Source organism: Calliphora vicina, chromosome 1, assembly GCF_958450345.1.
Source record: "Calliphora vicina chromosome 1, idCalVici1.1, whole genome shotgun sequence".
NCBI classification, from domain to species: Eukaryota; Metazoa; Arthropoda; class Insecta; order Diptera; family Calliphoridae; genus Calliphora; species Calliphora vicina.
The window spans coordinates 131,524,134-131,541,551 of record NC_088780.1 but is presented as its reverse complement, the minus strand read 5'-3'; the positions used below and the strand labels follow the sequence as shown (position 1 = coordinate 131,541,551).

At 29.9% G+C, this 17,418-nt stretch overlaps 2 protein-coding genes across 2 annotated transcripts; one reads left to right on the top strand and one right to left on the bottom strand.

Moving 5' to 3' along the window:
- Positions 1–102: 102 nt before the first annotated feature.
- LOC135963839 (uncharacterized) lies at positions 103–5,049 on the top strand. Its single transcript, XM_065515829.1, has 5 exons — positions 103–562; positions 731–1,004; positions 1,973–2,254; positions 2,315–3,666; positions 4,507–5,049. The coding sequence occupies exons 1-4, from the start codon at positions 216–218 to the stop codon at positions 3,515–3,517; spliced, it is 2,106 nt and encodes a 701-aa protein (XP_065371901.1). The 5' UTR covers positions 103–215; the 3' UTR covers positions 3,518–3,666; positions 4,507–5,049.
- Positions 4,905–12,467, bottom strand: mil (milkah). Its single transcript, XM_065515830.1, has 6 exons — positions 12,267–12,467; positions 5,954–6,120; positions 5,763–5,892; positions 5,459–5,690; positions 5,306–5,385; positions 4,905–5,242 (listed from the first exon to the last, which is right to left on the bottom strand). The coding sequence occupies exons 1-6, from the start codon at positions 12,336–12,338 to the stop codon at positions 5,063–5,065; spliced, it is 861 nt and encodes a 286-aa protein (XP_065371902.1). The 5' UTR covers positions 12,339–12,467; the 3' UTR covers positions 4,905–5,062.
- Between the last annotated feature and the right edge of the window lie 4,951 nt (positions 12,468–17,418).

Below are 17,418 nucleotides of genomic sequence, written 5' to 3'. Positions count from 1 at the left end.
AACAACACATAGTTGTAGAATTTTGTAGTAATGAAGTACCTTAAACATACTCCTTCAATACAACCTTGTTAACATCTTAACTGAACATACTGCGTTGCATCTTTTGTGAGAAGAAGAAAACGCAAAATACATAAAATTACGTTGAAAAATATTGTTGAGGAAATTTTTTAATTTTTGTTGAAATTATACCATAACAATAAATCAGCTAGTTTGCTATGGATAATTTAACGAGAGATAAAATTGAAGATGATCTGAGCGGGTGCCGGTCAGAAACTGGAAATAAACGTAAACGGCACTATTCTTTAACAGAATCTTTAGATGAGTCACCAAAAAAGAAAACAGCTACAACAACATCGGCAATACCAGAAGAAAACAATGAAAATGCAACGTCCATAACAAATGGTGATGGTGGTGCCGAAGATGATAAAACACCGCTTGAATCCATCAATATTGATAATGAGGAAGAATTGCAATCTCAATTCTTGTTGGAGGAATTATGCGATGAAGTTTTATATGAGATATTTAAATTTTTAGATACATGGTCTTTGATGGCATTAATGAAGTAAGTACATATGTACAATATTTGTTTTTCTATTACAATAGTTATTTTCCAGCGTTAGTTACATTTATGAAAATTAATTAATTATATGTATCTTTGTATGAGTTACTAAAATCTGTGCGTGCTCAATTTTAAATTACTTTTGTTTTTATATATGTATGTATTTTTCAGTGTCTGCAAACGTTTTCAAAAATTTGTTTTGGACAAACGTCTATGGGAAAACATAGATCTTAGTCAAGAGCCTTTGCCTTTGGGTATTTTAGAAGATATGCTGGAACGATCTCACGATAAAACTAAAAGTATTAAACTGAGAGGACCATCTCCTTCCCAGCATATCGAGGGAGAGATACAACATTTCAACCAAACTATACGTAATTCTCTTACAACAAGATGCACAAAATTGGTAACATTAGAATTGTATGGTGTGACGTTGGATTTTAATCAGGTAAAATTAGATTATTTTTTGTAATATTAGTTGGGTTATTTATTATCGCAAAACCATTATTAATATTTGTATACCGATGCTACTACTAGCTCATTTGCCTTTCAGTAGTTTTTACAACATTCATTTGTGACCCTAGTATAAGTACTTGGATCTGGATGCTTAAAAAGATACAGTCCTTGTAGTATCAATATATGAAAAATATTCGGGAACATTTTGCTATTAATAAATATGCATGAGATGTACAAACAAATTACAATAGCTTTGTGTTCTTAGCTCCCTGATAATTTATAGACTATTTTTGACCAAAAAACACTATTTTTGCATGTTTGTTTAGATCAAAATATGTAACTGAATTTTGAACCAGTTCTCGCAGACCGAATAGGTTGAAATTCAGCATTCATGCTTAGACCTGCAATATGCAATATTATGTTCAAAAATTCGAAATCAAATTCGAAGTTTTGTTCGAAAAATTTACAAATAATTGAAATAAAATCATGCATGACAATGCAATATTGTTCGAAAACTCAAAATTAAAAACTAGATAGGTAACTGAGTGCAAAAAATGTAAGTCTGTTGTCAGAAACCTAATTCATGAGAATGTATTCCATGTATTTTGTTTTTGTATCACCCGTATGTGTGAAAAGAGAGTAATATTTTACTCTCTCCTTCCGTTCTATGCGTTTATTCTATGATGAAAGCTCTTAAAATAATCTCGAAATATGAGGATTGTTAAAAAACTATTTTACAATTAAACAATTCAAAATGTTCATGAATTTTAAAATTATATTTATTTAAGCTTAAGGTTTTTTTTAATAAAAAATATTTCGCTATATTAGAACGATTAATTAATTTATTTTAATCAAAAGTGTATTTTTTCCACCAATAAAAACACAATCTGATTTTCAACCCAATTTTTTTTTGAGAAATTATTAAAACAAAATGTTTGATTTCTGTTTACTCAAATTTAGATTACCTTAAAAGATTTCCCCCAAACACTTAAACGTTTGATACTCAACACTTGCAACGTACGTGTGGTCAGTAACAAGTCATTATTCACTGGCATCGATACGATTTTAGTTAATTTAGAAGAACTTGCCATTGAAAATAATTCTTGGTTTGATCCCTACTACGTAATGCCTTTATCAAAACTTCCATTACTACGCTATTTGAGTCTAAAAGGATGTTGGCTAATGCAAGAGTTCATACCATATGGCAGTATAGCAGCACGACACGGTTTCAAACAGTTGGAAGTAAGTACATATTGTCCAATTTACGCTCTACAATCTAATAACCCTAATTGTTTTCTTAAGATTTTAGATTTACGTGATACACCTTTGAATGATTCAGATTTACAGTGTTTCAATGCTGTGGAGACCTTGAAGGAAATTTATTTACAGTGCCCTGAAGAAGAAGAAGAGACCAGTACACAAACTGATACATCTTCGGGTACTCGAGACGATATATCCCATAATCAGGAAGCACATTCAGACACAAATTCAGATATACTTACAGAAATGCCATCTACATCCTCCAATTCAGCAGCAAATGCAAATAGTTCATTAAACTCTGAAACACCTTCTACCTCTCGTTCATTAACTGGTACGGATCAAAATGAGGATAAACCAGAGAAAACTAAAGATTCTCTAAATACGCCGGCATCGTTATCTTTCAATGATAGTGAATCTATGTCGTCGTCATCATCATCCTCCTCATCTTCATCGCCCAAGTCTAGTAGTATTACGGAAAATAATGCGGCAGGTCCAAGCTCAAGCTCGACTCCCTCTACTTCATCCCCAAGTTTTAGTTTATCACCAAATATTGTACCTCTAGTTGGTACAAACGCCCCAGCTCGCAGCCGTTTTCTGCCACGGCCAGATCACATTTTTTACTTGAATGTACGCAATAGAATTTCTATTGATTGTTCGCACGTAAACGTACGCGATCACAATATTATAAGACCCTTGCGGCGGCCCCGCCAGTCTCAACATCAGCAGAACCAGCCACAACAGCAACAACAATCACCCCCACCCGTTATCGAACAAATGATGCGTCACAATCTCTTTTGGGATATTGTAAATCCTTTGGGCCGTGTGGTGGGTGTAGGTGGCCCAGATCGTTTATTTGGCGAAGAGAATGGTGCTGAATATCACTTAAATCTATTCTCATTATCCTCGTCCTACCGCCAGCAATCTCGTGGTACTATTTCGGATCGTGGTGTTTGTTGTTTCGGACGCACCCGCCAACCCGTACAACAGGGTGTCGTCTGGATACGTTTCAATAATCGTCCTTTTGAAAATAGTTTCGAACGTTTTTCTGTACGTGACTATAAATCTGTCACAGATGTATCGCTGCAACATTTGGTGCAGTGTTCCCCGCGTCTGATATTTTTGGATGTGAGTGGCACTAGTGTTACCCTAGATGGGCTGCAACGTTTTAAGGATTTGAAACCCGAGTGCAAAGTCGTAGCCGAACACTTATTAGGCGTTACCAAAAGTGAAACAACAGTTTCGTGAAACCGTATTTAGACAACAATAAATGATCTTTATAAAATAATTGAAAAATGGATGGAATGGAATAGAGCGATAAAGCGACATTTAAATATTTTCAACTTTCCAAACATTTGATGTATGCAAGTGTGCGCAGAGCACGCAGGAAATATAAGGTAAGAAAAAAGACAATATTAAAATATATACATTGATTCAAGCTATGTAAATCAACTGTCGCACATGTCTCATGGACCTATTTAGTGTTCCTTTACAAAATATGTATACAAATTGCAAATATACAAAATCTGCACACAAATTTTTCAAATATGTAAATTTACTTAAAAACAAGTAAGAGTGCTATATTAAGCTGTGCCGAATCTTATATACCCTTCTCCAAAGTATACATGAATCATATTTCATTGGTCTCATGTAGAAACGACCTTTACTCAAATAATTGATATTTATAGAAGGTAATTATGAAAATGTAATTTTCTTTACCCAATTGATTGTAAAACCGTTATTCCTGATACTATTGCATTAAATTTTTTGTGACGATGTGTATTTGTGTGAAAAATGTGACTTAGGGCCTTTCTACATGACACCAACGATATGCAAGTTATTTCGAAGCTTCGGAAAGTTGACTTCAACAGACAGGCGGAAATGGCTATATCGACTACGATATCTATAACGATACAGAATAAATACAAACACTGGTATCATTTTGAATCATATGTTATTTTGACACAGATATTTTGTATATTCGAAATATTGACAATCAGTCAGTAATACTGACTGATGCAATGACCTACAAACTTTTGCAACAGACCCCACACAACATACAGCCTGTATTTTTTATATCAGTTATTAATTTTTTACTAACGGTACTCAAATGAGGATACATGGACTCATCGGAGTACCTTCTAGATCGTGACACGGAATAAAGAAAAGCACAATATATTTGTATTGTATTTTATTGAATAACTAATTAATAATATTTTTAATAATTTTTATTTCAGATAACAGTTTGATCCGTTAGCTGAAGATGTTGCTTTGAACATCATCCTGGCATGTGGAACAAGTAATTTTAAATAATTCCTTTTTACTTCTATATTATATACATAAAGTACATTAAAACAATGTAAAATAAACTATTAATGTAAACAAACATTTTTAGAGCCATTTTTAATATTAGTTTTACTTTGTCTTAACTGAGTTTTTTTTAGAAAACTTGGATTATTTTATTTGCAATAAATATTTAAAACTCACACTCCCACCCCTAGTACACACACACACACCTCCAAAATGATGTCAATATTATTTTTATTATTAATTACTATTATAAAGTAACATGTGTAACTGTTAAATGTGTTTTAATTTTATTGTTATTTTATTATTTTTTAAATCTAAAATTTATTTTTGAAACCGTTACAAAATCAACAAAAAAAATTATGTAAAGTAATTGGAAGATGTCCTAAAATCAAAATAATTTCAGATTTATGATTATAATTATAATAAAGTTTGTAATCTCTATATATATGTATAATTAGCATTAATTTAAAGATTTTGTTTTAATTATTTAGCTGCTGGGAAACATTCAGAAGTTGGATTGCCTTCGGTGTCCTCATCATCGGTATCAGATTCCGAATCAGAACTTAGGCAATCGGCTATTTCGCCGGTGAAAAACATTACAGCCTTGGGTATAACACGTTCTTTCAAATAGAAACCCAATTCGAAATCATTTTGTAAAATTACCTTTCAAAACCAATAACAAAGCATAAGTTAAAATAATTAATATCATATGGTTTCTAAACTTACATTAATATCAGCATAAGTAGGATCTTCGGTATTATCAGGTAGTGTAGGTGGATCAAAAAAATCGAAAAATGAAGTCAAACCTGCAATGGTATGCAAAAAATTAATGATAGTAATTTTACGAAAAACTTATTTCACCACATTCAATTAATTTACTTTTTTTATCATGTTCCTTATATCCCTGCTTCCAATCAATCTCACAACCCTCACATTTATAGATCTCGGCCCCATCATAAGACAAAGGGTTATCCATATCCGGCAAACAGTTAAGGAAATATGTTTTAGTTAAAATGCGATTAGAAAAATATTCATTGGGCTCAAATAAAAATTCAATAACGAATTTTACGTCCGGTTCATTATAAAGTTTTGAACGTATATCGCTTAAATGCTAAATATGTAATATGTAAATATAATAACAATTTTAAAACTGTATTATTTCATTGTTCTTTCAAATAATTACCACCAATATTTTCTCATCCCTTTTACTTATAAATTCCGTATAGGATGATTTTAAGACCTTCAGCCAGAAATTGTTAATGTTGTGACCTTCATCTTTTGCATCTCCACCCTTGGCTACATTTTTGAAATCGCTAAGAAAATGAATTTAATAAATTTTAAAATGAATTTCATTTTGTTGTTTTTAAAACTTACTCTAATAGTTTAGTGCGTTTATCAAAAATTGCATTGTGTTTCTTCTCGAATGATTTTTCAAGATTGTAGATTTCGCGCTGCAAGTCTACATCTAGTTTTATTGTTTCCAAATACAATTTCTTCAATTCGGCTATACATGACTTTTCATCTGCGGAAAGTTTCTGGTCCTTGAAAGATAAATGTGTGAGAATTTGCATTTCTTAATAAATAATATTGAGACATTCAATTAATTTTTATTAACTAGCAACATATTTAATTATTGTATTACAAAAATCTTAATAAAATATTTTTGATGAGACAAAGCACACTTAAGTTCAAGAAGGGTGTTGCTTATCCTTCTAAAAAAGCATACAAATTCGAACGAATTTTTTTTTGTAACCCCCCTGAATTACAAAAAAATGTTCTAACAAATCTTTATTTAAAATTCAAACATGATTGATTGGTTATGCAACTATTCCTATATGTTAACTCTTTATAATAAATTTTATTTTGAAACAAGAAGAAGGTACACAATCTTCTAAAAATTTAGTAATCAAATGTTATGATGTTTTCAAGTTCGCGTGAAGTATTTTTTTTAAATTCTTTAGGTTTTATTCATTAAGAATATTTTTCCTAATAACCATATTTCAAAGCTTGCTTCAGCAGACCTTCAATTAGGCTTTGATTTCCAGGCCTTTTAATTGAATTTCTAATGTAGACATTATCAGGGCTGTCACAAATTTTGTTCGGAATGGTTTCAATTCCGTTCGATTTCGTTTTATGTTCTTTAGATTCCGTGTAATTTATTACTTCCAAAAATATTTAATAACACTGTATTTCTGATTTTAATTTGGCAGCGTTTTTTATATTAAAACAAAAGTGAAGTTTTTGGTAAAGAAATTGATTAAAAGTTTTAGGCCGGGTAACTTATCAAAATTTTAAACATAGTTAAGCCTAATCAATGTTTAAATATTTTTTTTGTATAAAAAAATATATATTTAAACATTGATTTTGCCTTAGAAAAACAAATAATTACAAAGAAATATCAATTACACTTTGAAAACTGATAGTGGTTTCATTCCGAAAGAAATTTTCGTTTTAATTTTTCTGAAGAAGTGAAATACGGCATTGATTCCACTTTCGATCGAAATTGAATTCTGTGACAGCGCTCCTTGTATATGCAAAATAAGAACTTTAGGAAGGCCTCTTTACTGCATCTTTTTCCCGCTGGAGTGTAGAGCGCAAACTGCATTACGGAAACAAAGTGCAATCGCAATTTGTACCAAAATACTAAAGAAAAGCAAAAGTCACAAGTCGGTCAATAGAATACTCAGTTTATAGAGTTCTTAACACATTTGCTCACTTTCGTTTTATTGGAGCAAATGTTAAATATTGCATTTATAATAAGAATGCATAGAAAAATAAGAATTATTTATACTTGAAGATCACTCGATGATGTTTCATTGTGCACTCAAATTGATTTTAAAGTTAATTCACCATTTTTACACGTATTTTGTCTCTTTGCTTCATTAACAAAACACATGTTAAAATTATAGTCAAAGTACTCGCTTATGACTAGGGGGCGGATTTATATGCAAATGCATGTTTTTTCTAGAACGTCCAAATACAATGTAGACCAATTATCTATCCGAATCGCACATTTTGCTGCAAAATGGCATCGATTTGTTAGTGCATATTTTTGCATATTTTATTGATAATGCATATTTTGTTATATTTTACTTCAAAATGCATATTTATATGCATATTATGACAATTTTTAATAAAAATATATTTTTTTGTCATTAATGGGCAATACATTGTTTCGACAACAATTTTTTTGTCGAATTTATTATAGAAATAGCAGTAGACAACATTTACTAACTAACTTCTTTCGACATCGAGAAACTGGCATTAAGTTCTTCATTGCTTAACAGTAATTGAAAATTATCATTTCAAAACATTTTTCTTCAAAAAAGTTTAGTTTTTTTAAGTATCAAAAATTCATTAAATGTATCGAAAAACATTCATATTTGTTTTAATTGCAAATTCGATTTATAAGAGATTTCGTTATCGAAAGATTCACATACACAGTTACCGCTCCTGACAGTCATTTCTACGAGACTGTCGTAAACTAGTGATTTTGGAAAACTTAGAGACACTATAGATTACATAGAGACACTTAAGTGATAATTGTCTTTATGCTAGATTCCATGGGATGTATAAAGTAACCAATTGACTTCTCTCTGCATTACAAATAGCACGTCAAATGACCCAAAATATATAAATTGGAGTCAGCCAAGTGATCAGATATTATTTCCCTCTATAAGGGATACATTTACTAATTGCTTAATTGCTTGGTTATTACGTGATAAAAATTAAGGTTGGATGCTACTTTACAGCACGATCAAAATAGAGAAGCTCTAAAGATTATGGCTTTAAACAAGTATTCATACCAAGATATTACAATTAATATATCGTCCATCGTTTTTTCAGAAGAAAAATTATTTTAAAAATAGTTTTAGAACTTTAATTGTTTAATTCCTGGTATAATTTAAAGAGTTCTAACTGCTGGCAACAGTGTTGTGTATTTTTTTGGACATTTCGAATTCCATACTTAATTATTTTATGACCTAAAAATTTAAAAAATATATATATATTTTTTAAATTTTTAGGTCATATTTTGATTTTTTTGAAGCATATTTTAGGCGCATATTTTCCAATAATAAATGCATGAAAATCCGCCCCCTACTTATGACAAAGAAACTTAAAATTAACGGTCGTTCTTAAAATGCAAAACGGAAGTGTGAATCCTTTATTGGCATTACCTTTTTTTAACATGTGTCTTAGCTAAATGTCAACAAAAGCTACTTTCTAATACAGGAACCACTTTGTTGTAATAAATAATAGCTGTGTTTTGTTGCTGCCGTACTTGATTTGGTATCACTTTACATTTAACAAAAATAATTTGATAAAAAAGGAAAAAACGGCAAAAATTTGTGCCTTTAGTTTTAAAACATTGAATATTTGTTTTGAAACGAAACATTTTTAATTCAGCTCATGTTTAGAAAGCACATTTTCAAAAGATGAGTAAAAAAGGGTAAAATTAGGAATTTTGTGTTTATCCATATGTCTGTTTATTTGTTTGTTTGTACATTATAGGAAACTAAACCACTGGACCGATCGTTTTAAAATGGAATATCTGGAGAACTATCATTAAAGCAGCAATACTTCTCTGAATTTACTTCGGTAAAATTGAGCGTAACACCACATATACAAAGTAAATAGTGTTTATCCATTATCTGCTGAACTATAGTTTTCTAAGATATTATAGATTTGGTGGGAAATATGAGTGGTCACAGCCCCAGCAAAAATGTTGTGAATTTTTGTAATGACAACTAGTTATTTCATGCATTATTTTGTAATGAGTGGTGGTTATCCAGCACATTATTTTATTTACTAGAATAAGTACTTATTTTTATACAGGTAATGAACTTTTGCATTTAGCACAGCTATCTAGTGTGTTTGACTGGAAAACGGGAGGTTAGTGGTTCGCCACCTGTCAAAGTCATTAATTTTTTTTTTCATATCATATTCATTTATATGTTGATGTAAAAACTATTGTTAACTTACAATAAAATAACTCGTACATGGAGCAGTGAGTTAGCAGCTTGACTATCAAACACAAGCAAATAATGTGACTGTTCGATTCCCACACAAGGCAATATTTTTTGTGGTTTTTTTAGCCACATATTCTTGTTGTGAATTTACTACTTATTTCTTAACTGATTGTAAGTACATTTGTAAGCTTGACCCATGAATAAAAAAAATCTAATTTTGGGGGAAAATATGAGTGATCACAGATTTCCATTATTTTCGCTCTAGGCCCATCAGTTTAGAAATTATAAGCAATTTTAGATATTTTAGATTTTTTTCATGAAAACCGAATTTTTATGGGAAATATGGTGATCACAGATTTACATTATTTTCGCTGTAGACCCTTTAATTGACGAATTATAAGCAATTTTAGATATTTTGGATTTTTTTAATGAAAACCGAATTTTTATGGGAAATATGAGTGATCATATTATATTATTATTTTCGATCTAGGCCCTTTAGTTTACAAATTATAAGCAATTTTAAATATTTTGGATTTTTTTTTCATGAAAACCGAATTTTGTTGGGAAATATGAGTGATCGCAGATATCCATTATTTTCGCTTATTTTAGATATTTTGGATTTTTTTCATGAAAACTGAATTTTGATAGGAAATATGAGTGATCACAGATTTCCATTATTTTCGATCTAGGCCCTTTAGTTTAGAAATTATAAGCAATTTTACATATTTTGGAATTTTCTTCATGAAAACCGAATTTTGATGGGAAATATGAGTGATCACAGATTTTCATTATTTTCGCTTATTTTAGATATTTTGAATTATAAGCAATTTTAGCCGAAAGCCGAATTTTGATGGGAAATATGAGTGATCTCAGATTTCCATTATTTTCGCTCTGGGCCCTTTAGTTGACGAATTATAAGCAATTTTAGATATTTTGAAATTTTCGTTATAAAACTCAAATTTTGGTGGGAAATATGAGTGATCACAGATTTCCATTATTTTCACTCTAGGCCCTTTAGTTTAGAAATTATAAGCAATTTTAGATATTTTGGAATTTTTTTTATGAAAACCGAATTTTGATAGGAAATATGAGTGATCACAGATTTCCATTATTTTCGCTTATTTTAGATATTTTGGATTTTTTTCAATGAAAACTAAAAACTTTGATGGGAAATATGAGTGATCACATATTTCCCTTATTTTCGCTCTAGGCCCTAGTTGATGAATTATAAGCAATTTTAGATATTTTGGAATTTTCTTCATGAAAACTGAATTTTGATGGGAAATATGAGTGATCACAGATTTTCATTATTTTCGCTCTAGGCCCTTTAGTTGACGAATTATAAGCAATTTTAAATATTTTGAATTTTTTTTTCATGAAAACCGAATTTTGATGGGAAATATGAGTAATCACAGATTTCCATTATTTTCGCTTATTTTAGATATTTTGGATTTTTTTCATGAAAACTGAATTTTGATGGGAAATATGAGTGATCACAGATTTCCATTATTTTCGATCTAGGCCCTTTAGTTTAGAAATTTTACATATTTTGGAATTTTCTTCATGAAAACCGAATTTTGATGGGAAATATGAGTGATCACAGATTTCCATTATTTTCGCTCTAGGCCCTTTAGTTGACGAATTATAAGCAATTTTAGATATTTTGAAATTTTCGTTATAAAACTCAAATCTTGGTGGGAAATATGAGTGATCACAGATTTCCATTATTTTCGCTCTAGGTCCTTTAGTTTAGAAATTATAAGCAATTTTAGATATTTTGGAATTTTCTTCATGAAGACCGAATTTTGATGGGAAATATGAGTGATCACAGATTTCCATTATTTTCGCTCTAGGCCCTTTAGTTGACGAATTATAAGCAATTTTATATATTTTGGAATTTTCGTTATAAAAATCAAATTTTGGTGGGAAATATGAGTGATCACAGATTTCCATTATTTTCGCTCTATGCCCTTTAGTTGACGAATTATAAGCAATTTTAGATATTTTGGAATTTTCGTTATAAAAATAAAATTTTGGGGGAAAATATGAGTGATCACAGATTTCCATTATTTTCGCTCTAGGCCCTTTAGTTTAAAAATTATAATCAATTTTCACATTTTTAATTTTAAGACGATTAGGGTTGCGAAGCTCACCGGGTGAAGCTAGTTGTTAATAAATGTAATATATGTAATGTACCCCCAGTAAACTTCGTTTCCACATACACCGTAATAATTTCGTTTCTGTTTTATGCCGCAACGCCTCCAACTGAAACGAAAACAATTCAGAAACGAGACGGTGACGAACACCAACGTTTTTCAGTATCAGTTTTCGTTATCGGCGCCGATTACGGTGTATGCGGAAACCCAGCTTAACACGAAGTCTGGTTATGTTTTAACTAATAGTTATACTGACAGTTTTTTTACAAAAATAATTTTAACCGACAGTATAACTATTAGTTAAGGCATAACCACACTTCGTGTTAATGGGGGTTAAAGTAATTAGACAAATGTAATATTTAATTAAATTTTGACTTTTGTAGTTTAAATATACAATTGGATTTAACAAGTGATTCGCACTCAGATAACAATATCCCTAATGTACATGTATTCATTCACTTCGCATGATTACGGTGCAAGTTTGCGATAATACAATATGTATTCATTTTGTTATGTTCATTAATCTGAAGATTCAAATTTTGGTAATTTCCAAAGTCTCACCTGTAACTTTTTCTTCTCAGATGGCAGTGGAGTTTTTGCTCCTTTGGTAGCACTACGGGTTTTTGCATCCATTTTCTGGTTGACACTTCAAAACACAAATATTGAATGAAAATTTTCTTATTTTTTTAATTTTATTAACGTTAAATAAACAAACAGTCACAAAATTATTGAATATATTTGAACACATCCAAAAGAAACTCAATAAAATAATTGAATTTTAAAGCAAGAAATATTAGATTTTAAAAAAATTATTCGAATATTAAAAGGAAATCAAAACAAGTGACTGCGAAAAAAGCTCAAACAAATTAATGAATCGTTAAATAACAAAGTATTTAAATATTTAGTAAAAACGTGACTGACTTCTATGTGAAAAGGGTTCGTGCATTCATTCAAATTAACATTTAACAATTCTAAAAAGGTGTTGTTGCGAGGAAGAAAGAGCTTGTATTCGTATTTGCAAAATAATGATAAAGAAAGGGTCCTGCCAGTTGTGGTTGTTTTGCAAAAAATAAATGCCAAAGGAAAGGATTTTGTTTTATTTTTTTTTGGAAAAAAGCCGGGGGAACAGTCAGTTACTATTTCAAATATATGTAAATTGCATTTAATTTTTTGTTTGTTTACTGGTATTTAACTTAAGATGCAGGCAACGTGTCGCTATAATATTCCAGTATTTCGCGCAAAACCAACGAAGTGTGTAATATTATTTTGAACTGAGCAACGACAAAAATATCTTTCCCATCCACCGCCACACTGTGGGTCAAATCGCAAAAAAGTGCTAATAAATCTGAATCCTCTAAACTACTGTTCCGATTGAATAATTTTGTATAATCGAATTGTAGAGGAGGATTATTAGGAAAATGAAATTTGAGACCATCCTGTTAAAATACAAGATGAGATACAATGACAAAGTCAACCACCTCTGGTTAGAAAAACTATGTAGGTACAGCTTGTACTTTGTACAAATATGGACAGAAATCAATGAATGAACATTTGTAATAAAGCCAGTGGGAAGTTAAAGCATCAAATATTTGCCTTGTCAGACCCTACCTTAACCCTGATATACAAAGCAAGGGAAAAAGTGGTGTGTCCATATGTACCGTTATTCTAAAGACATTTGTTTGCATTTGATGTGCACTTTTTTATGTGTTGAGGTAAGTTAAGTTATCTCTTATAGTTTAAAATAATTTATGTTTAAATTTTGAAATTTTCGTTTTTTTCCTTGAATTTCTTCGGTGAATGTAGAAAAACATCCTCTAATTTCTAATAAATTCCAAAATCACTCGTAAAAAGCTTTTGGCATTATCTCAAACCACCTGGTCGCAAAAAATTATCAAAGTCAGAATTTGGAAATGAGTTTGAAAAAAAAATCAAGTTAGTGCTACTTCACATACGTCAAGTTTTTATTGCGCATGTCTTGAGTTTGTAGATGAGCGAGGATATCCCTCTCTCTTCTATAAACTCAAGACTTGCTCAAGTAAACTTGACGTGTATGAACCAGCATTAAAAAAAATGTCACATCTACACCATTTACAGAAGTTGTATTTCAGAAGTTTCTAATTGAATTTCAGAAATTTCCAATTATATTTCAGACTTTTCCATTTGTATTTCAAAGTTTCTAATTGTATTTTAGAAATGTCCAAATGATTTTTCAGAATTTTCCAATTGTTTTTTAGAAAATTCTAATAAGAATACCAATGGAAATGTCTGAAATTCAAAATAGAACATTTTTTCCTCTACGATTCGTTCATACATTATTTTGCAATCGGACCAGTAGTTTAGAACATTCAGATTTGTTATCACATTTTTTGCCATTGTCTCCACTGTGCACCAGTTCTTAAACACTTAGACACTGAACCTTACTCACTCTACCACCCACCAATAATGAAAAATAATTTTGCATTTTCATAAGTACTCGGTTCTCGTAAAACATATAGAATTGTTTTGTTTTTTTTTCTTCTTTTAATACCCTACACCACCATAGTGGGGAGGGTAAATTGGGTTAGTGCTGATGTTTGTAACGAGCACAAATATTGTCCCAACCTTAAAGTATACTAATCTGCTCAGGATCACTTTCTGAGTCGAGTATGAAATAGTTAAGCTCTCACAAATATCTTAATTATATAGATATCCAAACCAAATTCAACACAAAAAAGATTTTAAGCTTAACTCGCACTAAAAATTTAGTACCGATCGGTCATTAATGAGCATAAATCTCTGAAATAAAATTCAACAGAAATTATTTTCATGCTACCAAATTTTATTATGATCGGCCCATAATTAATCACAGCTTCAATATAAATTTTGAAAGTATTTATAATGATGTAATCGATGTAGGGTATCATATGGTCGAGCTTGAACGACTATACATTCTTACTTGTTGTTTGATACAAGTTTGTATTAAATATTCTATTTGGTTGTTGTGTTTTTTTTTGTTGTTTTGTCTTTGCTTTAGGGAGCTTCGTAATGTTAATATTTAGTTAAACTTTAGTTAAACGGTTGTTGACCGTTATTTTGAAATAAATATTAAATGTTTGTACATTCAACCATTTAGTTTTCTTCTTTGCATACCTAATAGATTTTCTAAAGTTTTTTTTTTTATTTATTTTCAGCATTTTAAGAAGCTGTAAGGCAAGTGATATTTATTTGTGTGCTTACAACTAGTGGGGTAATATTGACTTTTGGTTGCCGTAATAATTTAAATTTAAATTGAACTGGAAATTTTCTTTAATATATGTATATATGTATGTACAATAAATGATAAAGGATTAATTTGCAAGTTTTTAATTTCAAATCGAAAACAAAATGTTTAAATGGTAACAAAATTTATTTAATTGTCGCATTTTCTACATTGTACCATAACATAACGTCTAAAATCGCACGTGTAAACAACGTTTGTCAATTCCAACCACGATTTAGTAATATTTTTTCAAAAACAATTTTTACTGTGCTCTGGTCATTTGTTTCTATGTTAAGGAAAATGCGTTTTTAACAAATGTTATCCTGTCGTGGCGTTTCGCTTGTTTAAACAACTATTTGTGTTTGTATTTATTTACATGATGAGTATTTAACTTAATACTAATATTGCTCAACATGACTAAATTGAAGTAGGATGGAGGCAATAAAGAAAATATCGCAATTAGAAAAAAGAGTAGGAAGGAATTTAGCAAATTGTGCTACTAATATCAAGAATAATTGTCTAATTATGGGTTACCTGCAACCTAATTAACCCTCTAACCCGCAAGATTGCCTCAAGGCATGCATTACAAAACACCAATTATCTCAAAAAGTAATTATAACTTTTTTATTTTTTAAATTTAACTGTGAAGGTCGAAATACATTCTGACTTTTAGTTTTTGTTCTGTCAGCTGTTTTGTGAGTGATGTCATAATTTTAGCACGTGAAATTTTGTGTGTAATTTTTTTTTTTAAACTAAAATTTTACTAACTTTTAGTCGTCCGATCTATTCGAAATATTTTTTATTAGTTCTTTTTCATTCGTTTTTCAATAAAATCGTATCATAATTATTGTTTTTTACACCTAAACCGGCAACAATGCCCTGAGGCACTCTTCACCTTTTTGCACCTTGTTCCTAAACTGAATTTGCAAATTAGTTTCTGATGGCTGTACTGGGTTTATTGGGTCATAATTACCCTAAAAAAATTATTCGACAACTTTTCTTTTTAGCTTTTTAAAGTTTGCGGGTTAGAGGGTTAAGCATTTATAAAGGAGAATAGTAAATGCCTATCCACAACTAACTATCAGTGTTATAACTTTAAAAAATCTTCTACACTGAAAGAAAAACGCTTCGTAACCCCAATGAAACTTTTACGTTAACCTGTTTACGTTAATGCAATGAAAAGTTTCGTTAATGATATGAAATTTTACGTTGTATTTACGAAAATTACGTTAATATTACGATTCAGGCAAAATGAGTATTTTTTGGCATTTCGTAGAGTCATTGATGCTATGAAACTTTTTACGTTAATATTACGTAAAACTTTAACGTGAGATTCAATGTATAAATTGAATAACGAATGTGTCCCAAATTAATTTTTTGGAATAAAAAAGGTTTAATTGGCAAATCCTAATTGTTTTTGTGTAAATATAGTAATATTTGTATGAAATACAGCACCCCTTAAAAATTCAATGAAATATTTACGTAGCAATAATGAATTTTTTGTTTTCCATTTTTTTTGGATTAAATATTGAAAAATAAAAAAAATAAATTATATATAAAGGAATCGAATTAATGTAGTTTTTAATATTTAAATTGCTTAGTTCTTGTTATTTTGCTAATATAACAAATTGTCATTAATGAGACGAAAAACGCCAAAAATTATGTCATTTTACATTAATATTTTAAACAAGTTTTTTAACAATCACGTAATTATGACGAACGTTTAATGAAACCATGTCATTAAATTAATGAACTTGTAATCCATGCAACGTAATGTGTCATTGCATTTCTTTGCAAACAAATCATAACGGTACTTTATGGCAAACATATTTTTAATGAAAATTTGTAGTAAATACAATGATTTTATCATTAATTTAACGTAATGTGTCATTCAATAAAAAAAAAAATTAAGTATTTAATATAATAATGGTAAATATAACGATTCGTTTATCAATACAACGTAAAGTTGCGTTGTATTGAACGTTTCTTAAAGAAATAACGGGACACAAGAGAATGTTGATGCTGATGGACACAAAGAAAAATAAAATAGAGTTGGAACATAATGTGGCACGTTTAATAAAAATACAACAACAACATAAATTGCATCATCTTCTGTTTTTGAGAGTTTCTTTTTATTTAATTTTAGTTTATTTTAAACAGTCAACAAGTGAAGAGTTGTTGTGTTAAAAATATAATTGATTTATTTGTTGTTTATAAAAAGTTGAAATTGTGATCAAAATCTAATTTAGTAATAAATAATTTGAAGTGTTTTTTGTGCAAAAATGGATTGAGGAGGATTTATTTCAATCAATTGAGGAAGTGGTTTTCGATTCAAGTGGATCAGTGACTCATAAGAAAGGTAAGCTATTATTAATACATCAAAAGGAAAATTTATGATACCCATTAAAGAATACGTTTAAATTTTATTTTTAGATGAAGAAACTCAAAAAACACGTTACAATATCTACTAACTTC